The following is an 18,359-nucleotide window of genomic DNA, read 5'->3' as shown; positions in this document are numbered from 1 at the left end:
GGCTCAGGCTGTGAGCTCATTCTGCCTCCTCCCAGGGCGGGTGGAAGGAATGAGGCCTGCGGACCAGGGGACTCTGAACTGGGCCCGATCCCAGCTGGCACCCCGGCTACACAGATTGTTTTTACCAACAACTGAGATGCTAGCAATTGCTCAAGGAACAGATCACCCCTGGGACTCGTGGTCGGGCTAAAATGCCTGGGTATATATGTTGCCCTCCTGGGTTCTGTCTTCTCATCGTGGGGATGAGGCAGGAGGACTGCAGGTCCCACACTGGGGAAGTCAACTTCAGATGAAAACTTACAGAAAGAGACACCCAAGCCACAAACAAATGTAATACAGCCCCAGGCCCGCCCGGCTTCACATCAGTGAGCATGCGCTGAGCAGCGGCTGCCAGCAGCCAGGCCCCGGTCAGGGCGGCAGAGCATGAGGGGGCCTGTACACGCACAGAGACGACAAGGGCGGTCCGCAAACTCGTCTGGTGGCGATGGCAGAGCTGACAGAAGAGGAGCCGTTCAAGAAGAGACCAGAGAGCAGCTTGGAAATCCTGCCTGGCCTCCAAAAGGCACCAACTGAACGTCCGTATCAAACACTGTGAACACAGCCTACCACCCAAGAGGCTGGGCGCTCAGGCCAGAGTCTCAAGGAGGGGCATGTGTACCCCAAACATGACAAGCTAAGGCGATTCCCTGACTGACCTAAAAGCCCGGGGCCCCTGCCTCTTGCAACACAGATGCCTTTTCTCTGGTCTCTAAGACCTCTTCCATTTCTAAAGTCCTAACTTATGAGAAGCTGCCTCTTCCAGGAAGCCCTCCTGATTCTCCATCACCTGCCTCCTTACCCAGACGGGAGTGCTGTGGCCAGTGGTCACCTCTCCCATCACATTACCGGCACCTCCTCTCTTAAGTCCCTGTCCCCTTCCGACCTCACCTGGGACCAGCTCACCCGGGCTGTGTTTTCTGTTCTGTGACGTCACCCGCCTCACTCCCACTGGACTGTGCCCCTGAACACTGACAGGAAGCACTTCGATCTGGCCTCATACGCCATTCCATGGCGGCGAGGCTCTGAGAGAGCAGCAGGCTCAGGAGCTGACTGGATGGCAGCACGCCTCCGTATCCCCAACGTCCTTCCGTTGCCCGCATGTGGGAAATTCGGGTTAGGCTGGCAATCTGGCTGGAGGCAGCCAGTCCAACTCCCTGCTCTCCACCCAAGGTCTGCCCACAACGGGCTCCTGCACCAGACAGCCAAGGGTTGATGAAAGTTGCGAAGAAAAACAAAATCTGGGTGCTTGAGTGGCTCGGTTGGTTAAGCCATGGCCTTCAGCTCAGGTCATGATCTCAGGGTCCTGATATCAAGCCCCACATCAGGCTCCCTGCTCAGCGGGCAGCTTGCTACCCCCTCTGCCCCCGACTCGTGCTCTCTCTCACTACGTGCTCTCACGGTCTCTGTCTCCCTCTTGCTCTCAAATAGGAGAGGAAAGGAAAGGGAAAAAAGGAAACCAAAATCTGGACCAGTCAGGCCCAGACTGCTTCGTATTCAGAGGATGCCCCTTCCTGGAGAGGCGTGACTTCTCAGTGACAGGAACCCCTGTGAAAGCAACAAGTCTATGGTTGGGGAAGACAGGACGCCGGAGAGGAAGGCTGACAGCAAACAGCCTCTGAACAGAAACACGCCAGACGGGAGCGGGGAGCTGGGGCGGCACACACTCAGGGCGGCGGGCATCACCGGGCGGGCAGGGCTCCGACGCGGAGCTCCCGGCCACAGCTCCAGCCAGAAGCGCTGAGAGGATGCCGAGGAAAGTGCCGTCACCTGGCGCTACTGCTTGCCTGTCCCATCAGGGCGGTGACAGCAGGCCTGGCTGGCAGGTGACTCATGGCCACCAAGACCAGTTTCTTCAGGTGTGGCTATATACGCTCCTGGGCAGGCGCTGACCCCGGGACAGCACATGGCGAGCAGCGGCCCTCAGCACAGCAGACCCAGCCCTGCTGTGGGTCAACGACCGGTGCTGTGAGGGGGGCCAGGTGCTAAGTGCCACCGTTCTGTCACCCTGCCCGGCCACTGTTCCCCTGCCCCCCTCCAGCGACACCTGCCCGGGTCAGCTGCAGAGCCGGTCTTGGAAAGCCAGAGCTGGAAGGAGTCTAGTCTCAGAGTTACTGTCCAGCGCCTCCGCACAGATGAGGACACCAACAGGGCTGAGGAGGAAGGAGTCGCCCGGGTCAGGCAGGTGGCTCCCGGCAGGCACAAGGACAAACTGCCCCATCCCTCCAGCTGCCACCCACCCTTTAGTGACCAGGGCAGGTGGGCCTGTCCTTCCTCGGGATGCGTGGTCAGGCGCACGTGAGCGCGCGCACACACACACACACACACACACAGCCATCAGCACTTGTGCCCTAGCACTGGGGGAGAACCCAGGACTTGGAGGTTCTCAGGGACCCTGCCGCAGGCCACCGATGCACCAGTGCAGTTCCCAGTTCTCCTCCCTCAGGGTTGATCTTCATTCCAGCAAGGCCACTTGGGACAGCCTGGTCCCACCTCCCTGCTCCAGGGCGCCTCGTCAGCCAGCGGTGCAGTTACCATGAGGAGCCGGTGGGGGGCGGGGGGCGGGGGGGTACAGCGTGGGCCTGAATCCCGGCAGGTGCTTGGGTAACCAATATCCGTTGAGATAGTAAATAGATACACGTTGGCACGCACACCCTGCCCTCCGGGAGCCGCTGGGCAGGCGCTCTCAGCAGAAACACGCACTGCCTCTGCCTACCAGGCCACGACTGTTCGCAGGAACGCGGACTCTGCTGAGCCTCTGTTTCTTCAGCTGTAGGGTGGGAGGTGGTGACGATGTGCTGCGGGGCTCGGGTGTGAGTGTGCTTTAAAACCCACAGACCGGGGGCGCCTGGGGGGCTCAGTCATTAGGCGTCTGCCTTCAGCTCAGGTCATGATCCCAAGGTCCTGGGATCGAGTCCTGTCGGGCTCCCTGCTCAGCAGGGAACCTGCTTCCCCCTCTCCTGCTGCCCCTCCTCCCTGCTCGTGTGCATGCACACCCTTGCTCTCTCTCTCAGATTTTATTTATTTATTTAACAAAGAAGAAGCAGAGAGAGCGGCAGAGAGAGAAGCAGCAGCAGATTCCCCGCTGAGCCTGGAGCCAGATGCAGGACTCCATCCCAGGACTCTGGGATCATGACCTGAACCAAAGGCAGACACTTAACCAACAGAGCCACCCAGACACCTCCACTTCTCAAATGAATAAATAAAATCTTAAAAAAAAAAAAGCCAAAACAACCCACAGACTATAGGTGCACGCCTGCTGGTCACCGCGGGACAGGCTACGTGAGGAAAGGCGGCCAGAGGGCTGTGTGCAGAGCTGGGGCATCGTTCCGCGGCTCAGGCAAGGTCCGGAAGCAGGATCGGCCATGTGGCCCGTACAATGGGGTGAAAGGCTTCCCGGAGGAGAGCCCTCCTGAGGGACCCGTGGTCCCACACACGCATGACCACACAGAGCCAGGCAGGGATTAGAAACTGCGCCCACAGCAGGCCAATCCGCTAGCTCTTCTTCTGCAGCAGAAACTCCGAGGGATCACAAACGGGACCTCGACTCCAGAAAGCTCACGGCGCAAGAATGTCTGTGGACAGGTGGCTGCAATACACAATTCTCTGTTTGAGAGTGAGAGAGAGCCCATGCAGGAGCTGGGGATGGGGGGAGCAGGAGAGGGAGAAGCAGACTCCCTGCTGAGCACGGAGCGCCACACAGGACTCCATCCCAGGACCCGGGATCATGACCTGAGCCAAAGGCAGACGCTGAAAGACGGAGCCACCAGGCACCCCTAGTTACGCACACGCGCTCCTGGCTACGGCGCTCACACTCTGCAAATGAGAGCTCAGCCCCGCAATCTGGGGGTGCAGGCGCAGCTGCATTTGCCAAGACAACTCTGCTGCTTCGACTCACCGGACCCCTCAGCAATGCTTTTCTGCATTGAAAGGAGCCCGGCCTCCCAACCTAGTGGCCTTCCTGTTCCGTTGTCACCCCATGATATATGTCTGGTGTCGCTGCTTCTTAAGCTAGGAGCCAGAAGCGCACTCAAATCCCTCCCCACCTCCTGATGCCGATCTAGCACCCAGGGCCGCCTCGCAGCACCCAGGGCCGCCTCCACTTCCCGGGAAGGACAGACCCCACTGACACACGGCGTCTGGGCTCCTGGATGAGGGCGGAAAGATTGCAACAAGGCAAGCCAGCAGCCCCGAGGCTCCAGCACTCGCTCTAGCCGCCCATTTAGAAAGCCCTGTGTGCTCCTCTGCTTTCTTCCTCCCACGTTCAAATGCAAAGCCAGAATCCAGGGTCATCACCTCGGGAATCATCCCTGGTTTCTCGCTGCCAGCACTGGTCACAGGACCCTGTGTTACTGTATCAGCCCTGTTCCAATCACTGAGTCACCATTCGTGTTTGGGACACTCTCCTGCCCGGAGCTGATGTGCTCTGTCAGGATGGGGATGAAGATTTGGGGTCAAAGTCAGAAGGCCAGATTTCCCCCTTTTGAAAAGGTTGCCCTATTCATTCAATAATTCATTATATATGCCAAGTATAGCAGGGGGGAAAGGATTAATAAAACCACACACAAAAAAGATTAATAGAAGGGACTCACAGGGAGAAGCCACTTCCTCCTTGTGGGGAGAGAACCAGGGACAGTTCACAAAGGACATGACCCCGAACCTGGCTTTGAAGGATAAACTGATGCAGAAAGGAGAACAGGATATGATGTGAAGAAAGGCACAGACAAGGGGACACGGAATCTGAACCCATGCCGAGGACAGAGGAGCTGAGGGCTGACATGGAAACAAATGCCCTCAGGGGGTCTTGAAGTGTCCCTCTTAGAGATGGGGTGGTCTGGTCATTAAGCAAAGAATATCTAGTGTGAGCTCCAGGCTCTATGATGGGAAGAAAGGGGCCCTTGGACTCCAGACCTGCCAACTTCCTTCCACACAGTCAGCAGGAGCTGGTGACCCTCCTGTGGTGTTTCCTGCGAGGTGCCGCCCTGAGGGTAGAGGCACCAACAGTGTTTTTGGCATAAAACCTGAACACAGATTCCTGTTAAACAATGGTGGCGGAGGACTTCCTATCAATCAGCTTTTAAGTCACCAAGGTGGGATCCAGGAGCCAGGGAGTGCCTTCCGCAGAGCTCCGGAGTCCCTCCACAGAGCCCTTTGGCTGAAGACAGCCGTTTTGCGGGGGGAACCTGTTCTCAGCACAGTGACCCAGAAGTCGACTTGGCCAAGTGAACCAGCCCTATTTTCTGGCGGACTGTGGTCGTCAAGTTGGAGGCGAGAGCTAAGGGAGGATAAGACGCGCGAGCGCGAGTGCGAGCGCGCGTGCACACACCCACCCTTACAGAGGAGCAGAAAACCTTTATCAGGACAAGGCTTTCAGACAGTGCAGACCTATGGCTGCAGTAACAAATCACGACAAACCCAGTGACAAACAGCACAAAATGCGCAACAACCAGACACTAAAACGATACAAACACAAATCTTAAAGAGGCGAGAAGTCCGACATGGATCTCACCGGGCCAAGTCCAAGGCGTTGGCGGGGCTGCGTTCCCGCCTACGGGCGCTGGGGGTCTTGGTGCCTCTCCTGGCTTCTAGAGCGGCCCCCAGCCCTTGGCTGTGGCCTGTCCTGTCCTCAAAGGCAGCCAAACAGACCTGCCACGTTCCCTTCTCCCTGACCTCTCCCTCTCACCACAAAGGCGACAGGAACCTGTCTGGAAGTGCCTTGATCCCTAGATGGGGCCCACTGGGTCAGTTCCGCGTGATCTCTGAACCTCCAGGTCCACACCCTGGCTCCCATCAGCAAGCCCCCACGCTAAGGCAGCACACGGACAGGTTCCATGGAGCAGGTCGAGGCCCCCTGCCCGCCACAAGGAACCACGGGAGGGCCTCGCCACCCATCTATAGCACTCCTGTTCTAGAAAGTCACCGCGAACACTGAGCTGTTGAATATGAACCCACTGCTCCGAGGGGAAACAACAGGGTTAGGTTCTTATAAGCCTCCGGCCACAGCCGATCAATACATAACCCTGTTGTCATGTGCGTCTGTTTCAAGACACCGTATTTAACACACGCTGTTGACTCATCTACACTGAACTTGGCCAACAGCGCCATAACCCCCTCGTGTACAAGGTTCATCAGACACACGGGTTTCCTCCATAAGGAACAACATGTCTTCTTGTACTTGGGAACGCAAGCTGGCCCTGCAGCTCTGGGCTTGGGGCTGTTTCACACAGCAAAGTCACTCACAAAAAGCACAAAAATGCAAAAAAAATGTGGCACTTAACAATACCGCAAGGACCCTGGTTAACAGTTTGGGCTGAAACACAAACACGGAGCCACTCTGCTCCCCCCCAGCTGGGAGAGCAAGCACACGGGGAGACAGAATTGTTTGCGCCTCGGCACAGGATTGCAAGGACAGCTAAGTGCCCCAAGCGCTGACTTGGGGGCCACGAAGAAATCCCAGTGGCCGGGAAGCCTGTACACGCAGCATCTCCCACCAGGGAGCCTCGACTGTGTATGTCAGCGTGAGTGACCCTCCGCGACAAAGCCGGATGCCAGGTGCTTTCTGCACACGCGGCCTCCCCGCGGAGAGCAGGGCTGAAAACTAAGCTACTGAGGAGCGGACAGGCTGATGCACAAATGAATCCTGGGAGGAAGACACGGGGCAGAGAGGGCTCTGGGTGTGGGCTGCGGCTGCAGGCCTCCCTGCTTTATCCGAGGTTCGTGTCCCTCCCAGGCACCCCCCAGCGAACCCCAGGCTGGGGAGCCTCCACCTCGCCCACTCGGTGTCCTGGCCGGGGCCCCTGGGCGGAACCGCAGAGCACACTGGAAATATCACCCTTATGAGTGTTCAGACACGTGACTCCCGTCAGCTTTGGGCCCAGGACTTCAGGTCATGCAAACTGACAATTTTTTTCCAAGCTGCTACCACAGAAAACCTATACGGTTCCATTACATGAGGTCTAAGTCTGGAAAACCTCTCAGACACATGCCCGAGGGGACACCGGCGGGCGCGCTCACTGCCACACGGTTTGAAAGAGCAAAGACACGGGAACATCATAAATGCCCACCAGCGGGGGACGGTGCGGTCACGCCAGGGAAGGCCAGCCAGCGGAGCGCTGAAGCCGGAGCTACCCGCGCCCGTGCGGCGAGCAGCTCACGCCGGACAGTCACGCGACACCCTCCGGCCGAGGGCGGACCGGGAGGGAGACAGCCTGTGCACCTGCGGGCGCCACTGGCCCAGCGGTAAAGGCGTAAATGAGGGAGGGGCTTTGCCTGGGACGCACTGCCCGGGTTTTAGTGACGCTCTTGTGGACACGTGGCTACTGTGGTGGCCCTTCTTTGTATCTTTTTCTGTGTCTGAACCACTTCGTGACACAGCAACAGCAGCAGGGAGGCAGCGCGACCGTACGTGGACACACATGACATCAGCTGGGTAACAGGTATCAGCAAATGATTATCGACAACGGGCGGAGGGGTCGATGTACCCAGATTAATGTTCCAACGGAAGGACGTGATTAATGACAAGGAATGCTAATACCAGCGGCCACCGCCTTACCAAGGTGCCTGAGAAGCAGCGTACCCTTGACGGCACACCAGGAACCCCAGCGCCAACTGGCTAGGGCCTGCTGAGCGCACCGGGAGCTACCCCAGTGACCTCTGCATGGTCGACCCTGCGGCTCTGCCGGAGAGCCCGGCGGACTCCTGGACCCCAGAAGCATGACGGAGGCAACTGAGCAGAAGGGCCTTCTCCCCACCCTCCTGAATGAGCACACTTCCCTCCTGCGTCTGCCGCCCGACTCCAGAGCCCGCTCAAAAGAAGGGCCCCCCCCCGCCCCCTGAGCTGAAGCTGTGCTGGGGGCAGAGCAGGGGACCCGCTGTGGGAAGTGCAGGCCAGGACAGAGGACACTCAGGGGCCCCGAGACAAACAGCTCAGATCATTCTGCAGTGAAGATGTCCCATACCAAAGCTGGGGGACAAAGCCATCTGGATTCCGGGGTCCAGGACCTCCTCACAGCCCAGCTCAGCGTGGGGCATCCCTTGCACGCGTTTCAGGGCCCTGACCCACACACTTGGCGGTCAGCGGGGAGCTGCAGCGGCCCCTACGTTCCACGAAGATGGGGGAAATGCTGCGTTGTGCAGGCCAGAAATAGCGGGAGACTAGCCCACAGTGAGGGTTCTCCCTCTCAGGAGCTAAAGGTCAACCCTAGACCAGCCGGGTTAGACTCGGAGATGAAGAGATCCCACCCCCCTCCCTCAGCTGCCCTCCTGCGCACCACACAGACTGGCCTTGAAGGGCCGGCGCTGAGGGTCCATTTCTGGACAGTCATGGCTCTGACGGGCCAAGGCGGACGGATGCCTGCCCGTCTGCCCCTCGGCCCCCAGACAGCTGTGGGGCCTCGTCCTGGGAAGGTGAGTGGCAGGGGCCAGAGGGAGACTTGGGGGCAAAAAGGAGCAGGAAGTTTCCAGTTTCCTTCCCACGGGGCTTCCTAAGAATGTGGATTGCTCCTCAGTCCTGGGGCTGAGACCCTGAATGACAGAAAGTTCATCATCCGGTTGCTGCGCTTTAGAAAAACCAGGGCGGGGTAGCGAGGTGCTGGTGAACAAGATGTGAATTAAGGGCCCCGGTGAAGGCTGGCAACTCCCCCGAGCGTACTGACAGAACCAGACACTTACTCTCATGCCAACCCAAAGCCACGGGACCAATCTCTGAGTTTTGATTTCTTATTTTTAAACCAGCTGGGCCTGTTCCTGATGGAGGGCTGTCAGCCACTCTGCTTCCCTGGGGTTCTGCCTAGGCCTAAGCAGGAGCCACCCCCAGGGATATGGCGGGAGGCCACTGTCCCTGGACTGCCCCACTCCATTTCTGACAACTTAGTCAGCAAGCAATGGCCCAGGGGGCCCTGGGCCCGTCACAAGTCACCAGGCAGCCGTGCTCCATCAGGAGCTCAGGTCTGGTGAGCGGAGAAGCACACACTGGTGTACGGAAATATCTGGCACACGGCATGTGGGCAGGAGAACAGTCAGCTGCTCGGAACACGGAGAAGCCTTTCCAGTGGGCGGCCCCGGGCAAGGGCAAGGATAAAGGGAGACACAAACAGGGCTTTACAGGGCACACAGGAAGTGGACAGAGAGACCCGGTTGGGATGCGGAAGGTGAGGCTCAAGGAACGAGGCAGTGCGAGGCGGCCCGGCCGGCCGGCAGACCGGTCAGACCGGAGTGCGCCACCCGTGAAGAGAAGAAGTGGGATTTAAAACTGGGACCAGGCGGGGCTCCAGGAGGTCCCGAATGCTGGGTCAGCGGGGGGTGTTCCCACTTCCCACCAGTCCCAGGCTCGGCTTCCTCCAGGCGTGCTGACACTACACCTCCGGCATCTGCACCGGCGGCCCGTGACGCCACCATCTGCTCACTAGTGTGCAAACATCCGTCTGTCCATCTACCCATCCAATACTTACTGAGTGCCCAGGACCGGCCAGGGACTGGGCTCAACGGGGCACACAGCAGTGGTAGAGCCATAAGGGCCCTGCCCACAAAAACTTAGGATCCAGTGACAAAGATGCCATCTTGGTCCTCGAATGGGAAGGTAGCCATACAGGAGTCGGAGATGGGAAGACAGGGGTTCTGAGTGGCCGGGGGCTGGGGAGATGCCGAGCAGAGGCTGAAGGGACACGTGGTAGGTGAACCTCAGTTCACCTACCAAAGGCCAGGAGGGCTGCCAAAGGCCAGTAGGGCTGCCGAGCCCGGGAGAAGAGCCTGCGCCCTCTGTGACACTCGGTGGACCCCTCGCATGTTTGGGCGAGGACGACACTCCCCACGACTGCGAGCCCTGCCAGGACAGGGGCCACTGGGCGGATGGTCTCGGGCACCGGGTGAGAGGCCACTGGTGGGCACCACTGGCGGCGCCCGATTCCCAGGTATGGAAACCGAGCAGCTGCGCAGTGACCGATGCTGACTCAGGTCCTTTGGAGGAAATCACACTTCAATTTTCCTGCTGTGGTTGGGAGTCTCCACATGACCCCGCTCTCTGGGCCCAGTCAGCAGGTTTTTTTCTAGGAGCTGAGCGGAAAAGGAAGATGGAGCTGTCCTCTGGGATCCTGGGTTCGTGGAACCCTGGTTACTGCCTAACAGGAAATGAGTAGAAATGTACCCAAACTGCAGTGAGTGCTCAGTGGAAGCGGCTGCCAAATTCAGTCCTGGGAGCTGCTGGGGAGGGGCGGTGGACAGGGACAAGGCAGGGAGGAAGGGGAGGGGGAAGGGAGAGGAGGGGGGAAGCGGGGAGGGGAGAGAGGAGAGAGCAAAGAGGAGAGAAGACAGAAACCAGCTGCTGCGCCTCTGACACACCCCTCCAATCAGCTCGCCAGGGACAGCTTTGAAAAAGAATCCAAAAAGCCACCCCTGACACCTCACCAGGCAGGAAAAGCCATCGGGGTTGGAGTACAAAGGTAAAGACCCCTCAGTGGGCCTGCAGAGCTCCTAACCCCAGGGGTAGAGAAGGTCTGTTGCTGGAAACCGTCCTACAGCTTACACATCTCACCGCCACCGCGCCTGCCCACCGCCCCCCCCTTGGAAATCAGGAGCAGAAGAAGACGACTAGACTTTCCTCCAGCCCCGCCCCAGCGCCCCGCAACTCGCCGCAGTGCCAAAACGTGCAGCCCACTTGCCTCCAAAACCCTGTGGAGGAAGCTGGCCACAGGACCCCTATTAAAAACTAAGTTTCCCCAGATTGGATCAGTTTCAAATGGTGACAACGGAAGAGCAGGAGAAGGGCTGAGATGGGCCGGGGCAGAACTGGCCTATGTCCTTGGGTCAAAGGCCCTGGGACGCACACGCCAGAGGCAAAGGGCAGACCTGAGTAGGCTGCGCCAAGTGTTTCCTCTGAGGAAAAAAGCGAGCAGAAGCGCATATCGACACCTGAGGGGCCAACCAGTGAGCTCAGGCCCGCACACATACTAAGGTTCAGGGGCCTTCACAAAGGGAAGGCTGGGGGCGGGGGGGGGTGTGTGCATGCAGAACAGCACTGCATGCCCGGTTCACTCGCTAAGTGCTGGGGTCTCAGGAATGTGGCAGCCCCCAATGTCTGAACAGAACAGGGAGACACTACGAAATCCCTAACCTCACAGGCCATCATTCAGTGGCACGCAGACTATAATTAAGTACCCTGTGGGCTCTGCCCTCACGCGGAGCCAGATAAGCAGGGAGAAGTGCACCCAGCACGCTAACAGGTCTTTAATAAACACAGCGTTCTGAGTCAGAGGGGAACTTGCCACCTCACGTTTGCCAGACACGGAAGCAGAATCAGAGCAGGGTGCCCTCCTGTTCCTGGTTCGTTAATAAGAATTAGCACGATTCTGCTTGGCTACAGAGCGCCTCCAGGACTGTAAACAGTGGGTCCTGGGAAAGCAGTCGGGCGAACCCAGTTTTACCGACAGGCCTGGGAAGTGGTGGGGTTCAAGGAGGTCCCGGGGTCCTCTGGGGGAGAGTGGTCTCACACAGTTCAGCCTAGAACACCAGGCTGGTGACCGAAGCCGAGTGGGAAGAACAGCCGGGACTGGCCACCAATGGAGCAGGACAGGAGCATCTCTGTCCAGGGTCCCACAGGAACATGGCCAGTTCAAGGGTCTTCTAACAGACGGAGTCAGGAGAGTTGCTTCCGGCAAAGTTGGACTTAACCCAGGTTCCATCACACTTGGATATTGCCAGTAGCCAAAGCCATTCCCGGGGCTGCTGAGAGGCTCCAGGAAGTCAGCCACTGCTGCTGAGCTCAAGGGCTTGGGGTAGGGACCCAATTCAGCCTGTCACTGTTGTTCTCAGCACACAGGTCCCATGCTTTTATGTCTCGCAGGTGAAGGAGGTGCATGTTCCACACTTTTGCATCTAAGACCATCCCATGTTTGTTACTTAAGAGGCCAAACCCTTTGCTGGGGAATCAAAAGCCTGATTCCACACAATAAGGTTTTAAAAAGGTCAGAACAGGTAGTAACTGGGGACATTCCAAACACCAGCCACATCCCCCAGATATTACTTACTCTAACAAGCTGGGAAACTGGGTGCCCCGGCCCACCACAGGCCTCTCAGAGGAAGTCGGATCTCTCCTCCCAGGCACAAACCCAGAGCCTCGAAAGCACCCGGGGAACGTCAAAGCTACGGGATATGGCAGTGGTGAATTTCCCCCCAGCTCTGACGGACCAATCTTTAGCTCAAAGTCTCGCCCTCCTTTCAGGCAGGCAGGCAGGCAGAAGAAAGAGAGAGAGAGAAAGAAAGTCAGTCGAGCCAGCATTCCAGGCAGCTGCCAAATCTATCCCTAGTTACACTCTCAAATCTGGCCTGGCCACAAGAATTATCAGAAACCAGGGAACAACTTAGGCCTGGAAATGAACATGGAACCACGACGAGAAGTGAACTTCCTAGTTTGGGTCTCACTAGCTGGGGCCCCTGACCCTCCTTATTCCCCCAGAAATACTCAGATTAAAGCATCTCCCCCAGTTCCAGATGTGCACGAGTACCAGGACTGGGGCCCCAGACAGACGCCTCTTCTTTCCAGCGCTTTCCTCTACAGACTCTTGAGCAAGCCTCGGCAGCGGCCCGTTCTGAACAAGTAAAAGCTCACAGACTTCTCATGCGAGCCTGAACTGACCTTATACAAGACCTGAACGTTTGCACCAGAGGTGGGCTGGGGTGAAATTTGCCAGGATACTGCCAGATACTAATAACTGGTTTGTGACCAGTATCATCAATGAGATCAGAAACTTTCAATTAACGTCACAGCCTCAGCTTCTGGAAACCAAGCCTCTCCAGGCCCCACTCTCTCCCACAACCACCCGACTTCTTTTTCTCAATTTAGAAACAGCACTGCTACAAGCCTCTGAAATCAAGAACCTGTTTCAAAGCATTGTTTCTCAACCTCGGTGCCACGGGCATGTGGGGCCGGATAATTCTTTGCTGTGGGGAAGGCTGTCCTGTGCACCATAGGGTGTTTAGCAATCATCCCCAGCCTCTACCCACTCAACGCCAGTAGCGCCCTCTCCCCAAGCAGTGACAACCAAAAACCGTCTCACACATTGCCACACCTCCCTGAAAGGGTGCACAGGGCGGGAGAAGAAGGGAAGGTTAGTCACCCCAGCGTACGCTTATGTCTTCGTAAAAATACCAGAGGCCAAAAGACACCCTGGGATTCTAACCACCTGCGACCTGTTCACGTCCATCTGCGCATTCCTGGTTATCTGTGTTCTGAAAACGAAGAAAAGCAGGCAGCTGTCGTAAGAATGGCCCAGGAGAGAGCTGTTGGTGTTGTACTGGTTTTCTGTTTTTGTTTTTGTTTTGCTGTAATTATCCTCACTTCTCACAAATCTTAGGGCAGGGTTTCTCTTCCTCCGCACTACGGCCATCTGGGCCCAGATAATTCTCGGTTGTGGGGGCTGCCCGGTGCACTACAGCGTGCTGGGGGGCATCCCTAGGTTTGTGACCACCAAAATTGTCTCCAGATACTGCAATGTCTCCTAGAGAGTAGAACTGGCCCTAGTTGAAAACCCGCGTCCTACAGGAAGATATAAACAGCCCCACATCGCTTTGTGTAAAAAGGGGAGTGCATTTACTCTTCTGCCAGGTAAATGAGACCAGAGGCTGAAAGCAGACTGCCGGTTCATACAGGGAGGATTCAACAGACATTAACCACGGCCTCGTCCTCCTCAACAGCCGACCCTACTCTGAGGACAAGAGGATGAAGAGAGGTGCAGTGAGCACAAGAAAAGAGACACACAAGGGCGCCCGGGGGGGCTCAGTGGGTTAAAGAGACACACACGGAGACAGACACGTTCCGATAAACAACAGAGATGCTGGGGGCCTGTGGGAACTATTCTGGAAGAGAGCAGAGCGCAGCCAGCATGAGTCCTGAGAGCACAGCTCGGCAGAGAATCCGTCAGGAGGCCAAGACAGCCGTTCCCAGAGTAGGACGTGGCCACTGCGGCCCTTGTTTGGGGATGGGCTTAAGAATGGCGAGATCACAAATCAATGTGAACCAGCAGCATACGCTGCTCGGTGCTTTCCAGGTTCCAAGGTATTTATTTATCACAGATCTGAGCGTAGGGCACCCTGCTTTCCCCTGAGACATAAAGCTCTGGTGGCCGGCCAGAGTGGCCTAGCTAGTGCCTCTAGCAGAGTGTGCCTGCTTGGGTCAGCACGGGCCTCCAGCATGGGCCTTGAGAGCTGCGGGCTGTGAGGAGAGGGCTTCTCTGGCAGGAGGGACTACATTAAGGTCATCGAGGTCCAAGACAGTAAGCACCATCCCCAGATTCTCTGGTCAAGCCCTGGGGATCTGGTGTCTGCTGAGAGAGGTCTAACCCAGGGCCAGGTCCCTTTAATTCTATCCTGCTGGGGCAGAGGGCTGTCCTCTCAGCAATAATCCTAGAACCCCTCTGGATTAAGTTTCTCTTCCTCCAAGGGTTGGCCATTGTCTGGGCTTTGCCCTAGATAAAACACTAGGGTGGGGTCAGGACTTTTTCCACCAAGGGCAAAAGGTACCAGCTGTGTTGCTGTGGACTCATTTCTCTTCCCTCCCCCTGAACTTCTCCAAATTGTGGGAAAAGCCCAGTCTGCCGGCAGGGCCCACACCAGCCCTGAAGCTGAGATTAAGAAGCGGGAACCAGTAGGAGTCAAGGAATCTGGGACGTGACGTGGACCTGAAACTCTAAGCTGAACTGCCCCCATCGCCCAGTTTTCTGGAGAGCGGGCGCACAGCTCGCACCAGACTCACGGGCAATGGGTCACGGACATTCCAAAAAACCTGTACTTCTCTGTCACAACTAAAACCCTATTCTCGGGACACCTGGGTGGCTCAGTTGGTTGGATGACTGCCTTTGGCTCAGGTCATGATCCTGGAGTCCCGGGATCGAGTCCTGCATCGGGCTCCCAGCTCCACGGGGAGTCGGCTTCTCTCTCTGACCTTCTCCTCGTTCATGCTCTCTCTCACTGTCTCTCTCTCAAGTAAATAAATAAAATCTTAAAAAAAAAAAAAAACCCTATTCTCTCGGATTCAGCATTCCCCTTCTGGGCATTTACCCTGTTAAGTCCGATCCCACCCGTGAGCAAAGATGGTCAGTGGCTAATCACTGCGGTGTCATTTGTAGCAAAAACCGGTTGGAAACCATCTACACATCCGCCACCGGTCGAAATTCAGCCAGTCCCAGAGAGATGACAGGAGTACCACCAACCCACTACAAAGATCAAAGAAACTTGGGGTTATGCTCCAGCGCAGTAGCTTGGGGGGTAAGGGGAGTTCCCCCAAGGACACTTGGTAACACAGGGAGGTAGAGGTGGTGTAGGCCGGTGGGGGGTGCTCCTGGGATGGAGGAGGTGGGGCCGGGGATGCCGCTCACCACCCCACAGTGCCCAGGACCCCCACCCCACCCCACCCCGCACCAGAGAGCGATCTGAGGTGGAGAGAATCCCAGCTCTAGCGTTATCTCCAAACCCATTTAAGGAAAGCGCGAAGCAGTAAGGGCTGGGTAGCCTATGCTACCACCGCGTGTGTGTGTTTTGTAAAGGAAAAAGTGAACCCGATCTTTGGAAAGGGATGTGAACCTGGCTGACAGTCCTCGCCGCTGGGGACAGGGGCCGGGAGGCCCGAGGCACTAGAGGCGGAAACGGACTTTTCACTCTACCCCGTCCCAACGCGGTACCGGGTCCATCAAAAGGGGTTTTCGTGTGTTTGTTTTTAAAGAACTACTCCGGACGCCAAATCTCCCTGCCCCTGGGCTCTCTGGCAAGAGTCCGGTGTCGACAGCCTCAGGACTGTTTCTTCGCCCGCTCTTTCCCCACTCCCCGCCCTTTTACAGGGGAGGGGGCCCTGCCCCGGGTCAACCTCCGGGCGCATCTCCGCCGCTGCCAGGGGTCTGCCCACCCTTCCAGGGGATACCAGAGCCCACATGGCGGGCAGGGCCTGGGCCACTTCGTAGGCACCCCCGTCCCTCCGGCGCTCTCCCCACCCAGCGGGGGACACGCGCCAACGCCGCCCCCTCGGTGCCCGCGGCCCCGTCCCGAGCCAGGGGCGGGCCTGGCCGGCTCCCGACCCCGGGCAGCCTGGGGCCTGGGGCCCGGGGCTCGATCCCCCCGCTTCGGCCTCCGCTCACCTGGCTCGCCTTGTAGAACTGCTTCTTCAGCCCCGCCACCGACATACTGCCTCCCGCCGTGGGGGCTCCCGCCCGGACCCAGCGAACCGGAGGGACCGAGCGAGCGACAGGCTCCCGGGCGCCGCCGATACCCCGCGCGCCTCAGCGGGCCCCGTCGGCGCCGCCTCCACCGCCCTCTCGCCAGCTCCGCGCCCGTCCCGGCGCCGCCTCAGCCTCTCGCGCGCCCGCGCGGCCAGGATATTACATGGCAACCGCACACTTCCGGTGCCGGCCTGCGCGCGCCCCCCCAGGCCCCGGCTGCGCACGCGCGCCCCCTACCGGCCAACGAGCGCACGCGCATGTCGTCGTCCCTGCGGGGGCGGCCTCGGCCAGCGAGCCGACAGGAGTGAGCCTAGAGAGACCGTGGAGACTACAGCGACCCCTGGAGGCCCCGGAGGTAGTCCTAACGTTTTAGGAAAGGCGCTTAAATCCTGGAGAGGTTGGGAGGCTGAGTTTACAAGTCTCAGTGTACCTGTTTGTCAATCTCAGCTAACCCAATTCTCGGGGCGTTTAGTCCGTCCCGCACACACTGTCTTCAACCCTGCCACGGGCTCATCCATACAGCTGCCCAACTCAGACATCAGGTGTCACTTCTACTTCCTTTCCATCCCCTTATCCTCCCTGCCCTGTCTAGACCATCCCATTGGCCTCCTCTCTGTATGCCTGTTTGGAGGTTCCCCCTCATATTTCCCCTAAAAATAAAAAGACTTTACAATTCATATCACGTTATTCTACTGTCCTCAGAATACACTCACAGCGGGGCGCCTGGATGGCTCAGTCCTTAAGCGTCTGCCTTCAGCTCAGGTCAAGATCTCAGGGTCCTGGAATCCAGCCCAGCATCGGGCTCCCTGCTCAGCGGAAGCCTGCTTCTCCCTTTCACACTCCCCCTCCTTCTGTTCCCTCTCTCGCTGTCTCTCTCTGTCAAATAAGTACATAAAATCTTAAAAGAATAAAAAAAAAGAATACACTCACAATTTCCTAGCATGGTCTGCCTACAAAGCTTGCGCGTTTTGGCTCCATCTTGCACAGAACGACTCTTCTGACTTCAACCCCCTTCCTCTTCTATAATCCATGATCCCTGTTTCCTGTGGGCCTTTGCTAATGTTGTTCCTTTCTTGCACATTCTCCCTCAATCTTCCCCGCATCCTTTGTTCATAAAAGAGATATCTGTTTGGAATTTCACCTTCTTTGGGAAGTCCTCCTGGGTTGATACATGTTAATTGATTTGAGTTTTTTTTTTTTAATCAGCTGTTATTGAATTGAATTGATTGGAAGTAATAATGAATTGAAACAGATAAATTAATCCAAAAAGAGGAACAAGAAAGTGGCTAGAGCTAACGTGTTTGCAACTTCAATGCTGAAATCTCTGACGGATTTGGGTGGTTTTCTGAAGCAGAAGATTGTTGGAAGTTTCCAAATGCCACAACAGAAGGTACTGGACCTAGATGGAGGATTGTTTCAGAATATGTGTGCCACAAACCTCCTTCCCAAAGATCCTGATGGGGCTGTTATGAATAGCTTTTTAAAATTTTTAAAATTCCCCATGTGGTGACCCTCTGGTTTAAATCATTGCAAAATGCTAGAATGTCATGATTCATACGGGGGAATCTCATGCCTTGAGTAAAACATGACCTACCCAAAGTGAAATGCCTAATAATTCAGCTTTAATTATCCAATCTATAGAATTGATAGAATTCTGAACTTGGGCTAAATGTCAGTCTTCTTTCCTAACTTCTCCGCTTGAGAGATTAAATTGATGCTAAAGAAAACTAATTCTAGGGGCACCTGGATGGCTCAGTCGTTAAGCATCTGCCTTTGGGTCAGGTCATGATCCCAGGGTTCTGGGATCAAGTCCTACAGCGGGGTCCCTGCTCACCAGGAAGCCTGCTTTTCTCTCTCCCACTCCCCTTGCTTGTGTTCCCTCTCCTGTTGGGTCTCTACCAAATAAATTTTGTTTAAACTTAAAAAAAAATTGCTTATAAGCCTTGCTGGTTGACCCGGAAGGTCTCTGTTCTATGTGAGGTTTTTAATCTACATAATCACACAGCCCAATCAAATGAAGTTTATGCATTCACTCAACTATTTATTGAGCTTGCTAATATGTCAGTCGCTGAGAGGTACTGGGGATACAGTGTTAAAATTATTCCTTCCCTTATGGAGCTGGTG

General features: G+C 56.7%; 1 protein-coding gene across 1 annotated transcript in view; it reads right to left on the bottom strand.

Annotated features, from left to right (window-relative positions):
* Positions 1-16,407, bottom strand: part of SH3GL1 (SH3 domain containing GRB2 like 1, endophilin A2) — a 29,891-nt gene extending 13,484 nt beyond the window's left edge. Inside the window, exon 1 of the mRNA XM_004771449.3 lies at positions 16,155-16,407. Within this exon, the coding sequence (XP_004771506.2) occupies positions 16,155-16,199 (45 nt within the window). The 5' untranslated portion in view covers positions 16,200-16,407. The remainder of the gene's footprint in view (positions 1-16,154) is intronic.
* Positions 16,408-18,359: the final 1,952 nt, after the last annotated feature.

The sequence above is a fragment of the Mustela putorius genome, unplaced genomic scaffold (assembly GCF_011764305.1).
Source record: "Mustela putorius furo isolate JIRA1106 unplaced genomic scaffold, ASM1176430v1.1 tig00000095_pilon_pilon_pilon, whole genome shotgun sequence".
Taxonomy (NCBI): domain Eukaryota; kingdom Metazoa; phylum Chordata; class Mammalia; order Carnivora; family Mustelidae; genus Mustela; species Mustela putorius.
Note: the sequence above shows the minus strand (reverse complement) of the source record. Positions and strands in the feature narration are given on the sequence as shown.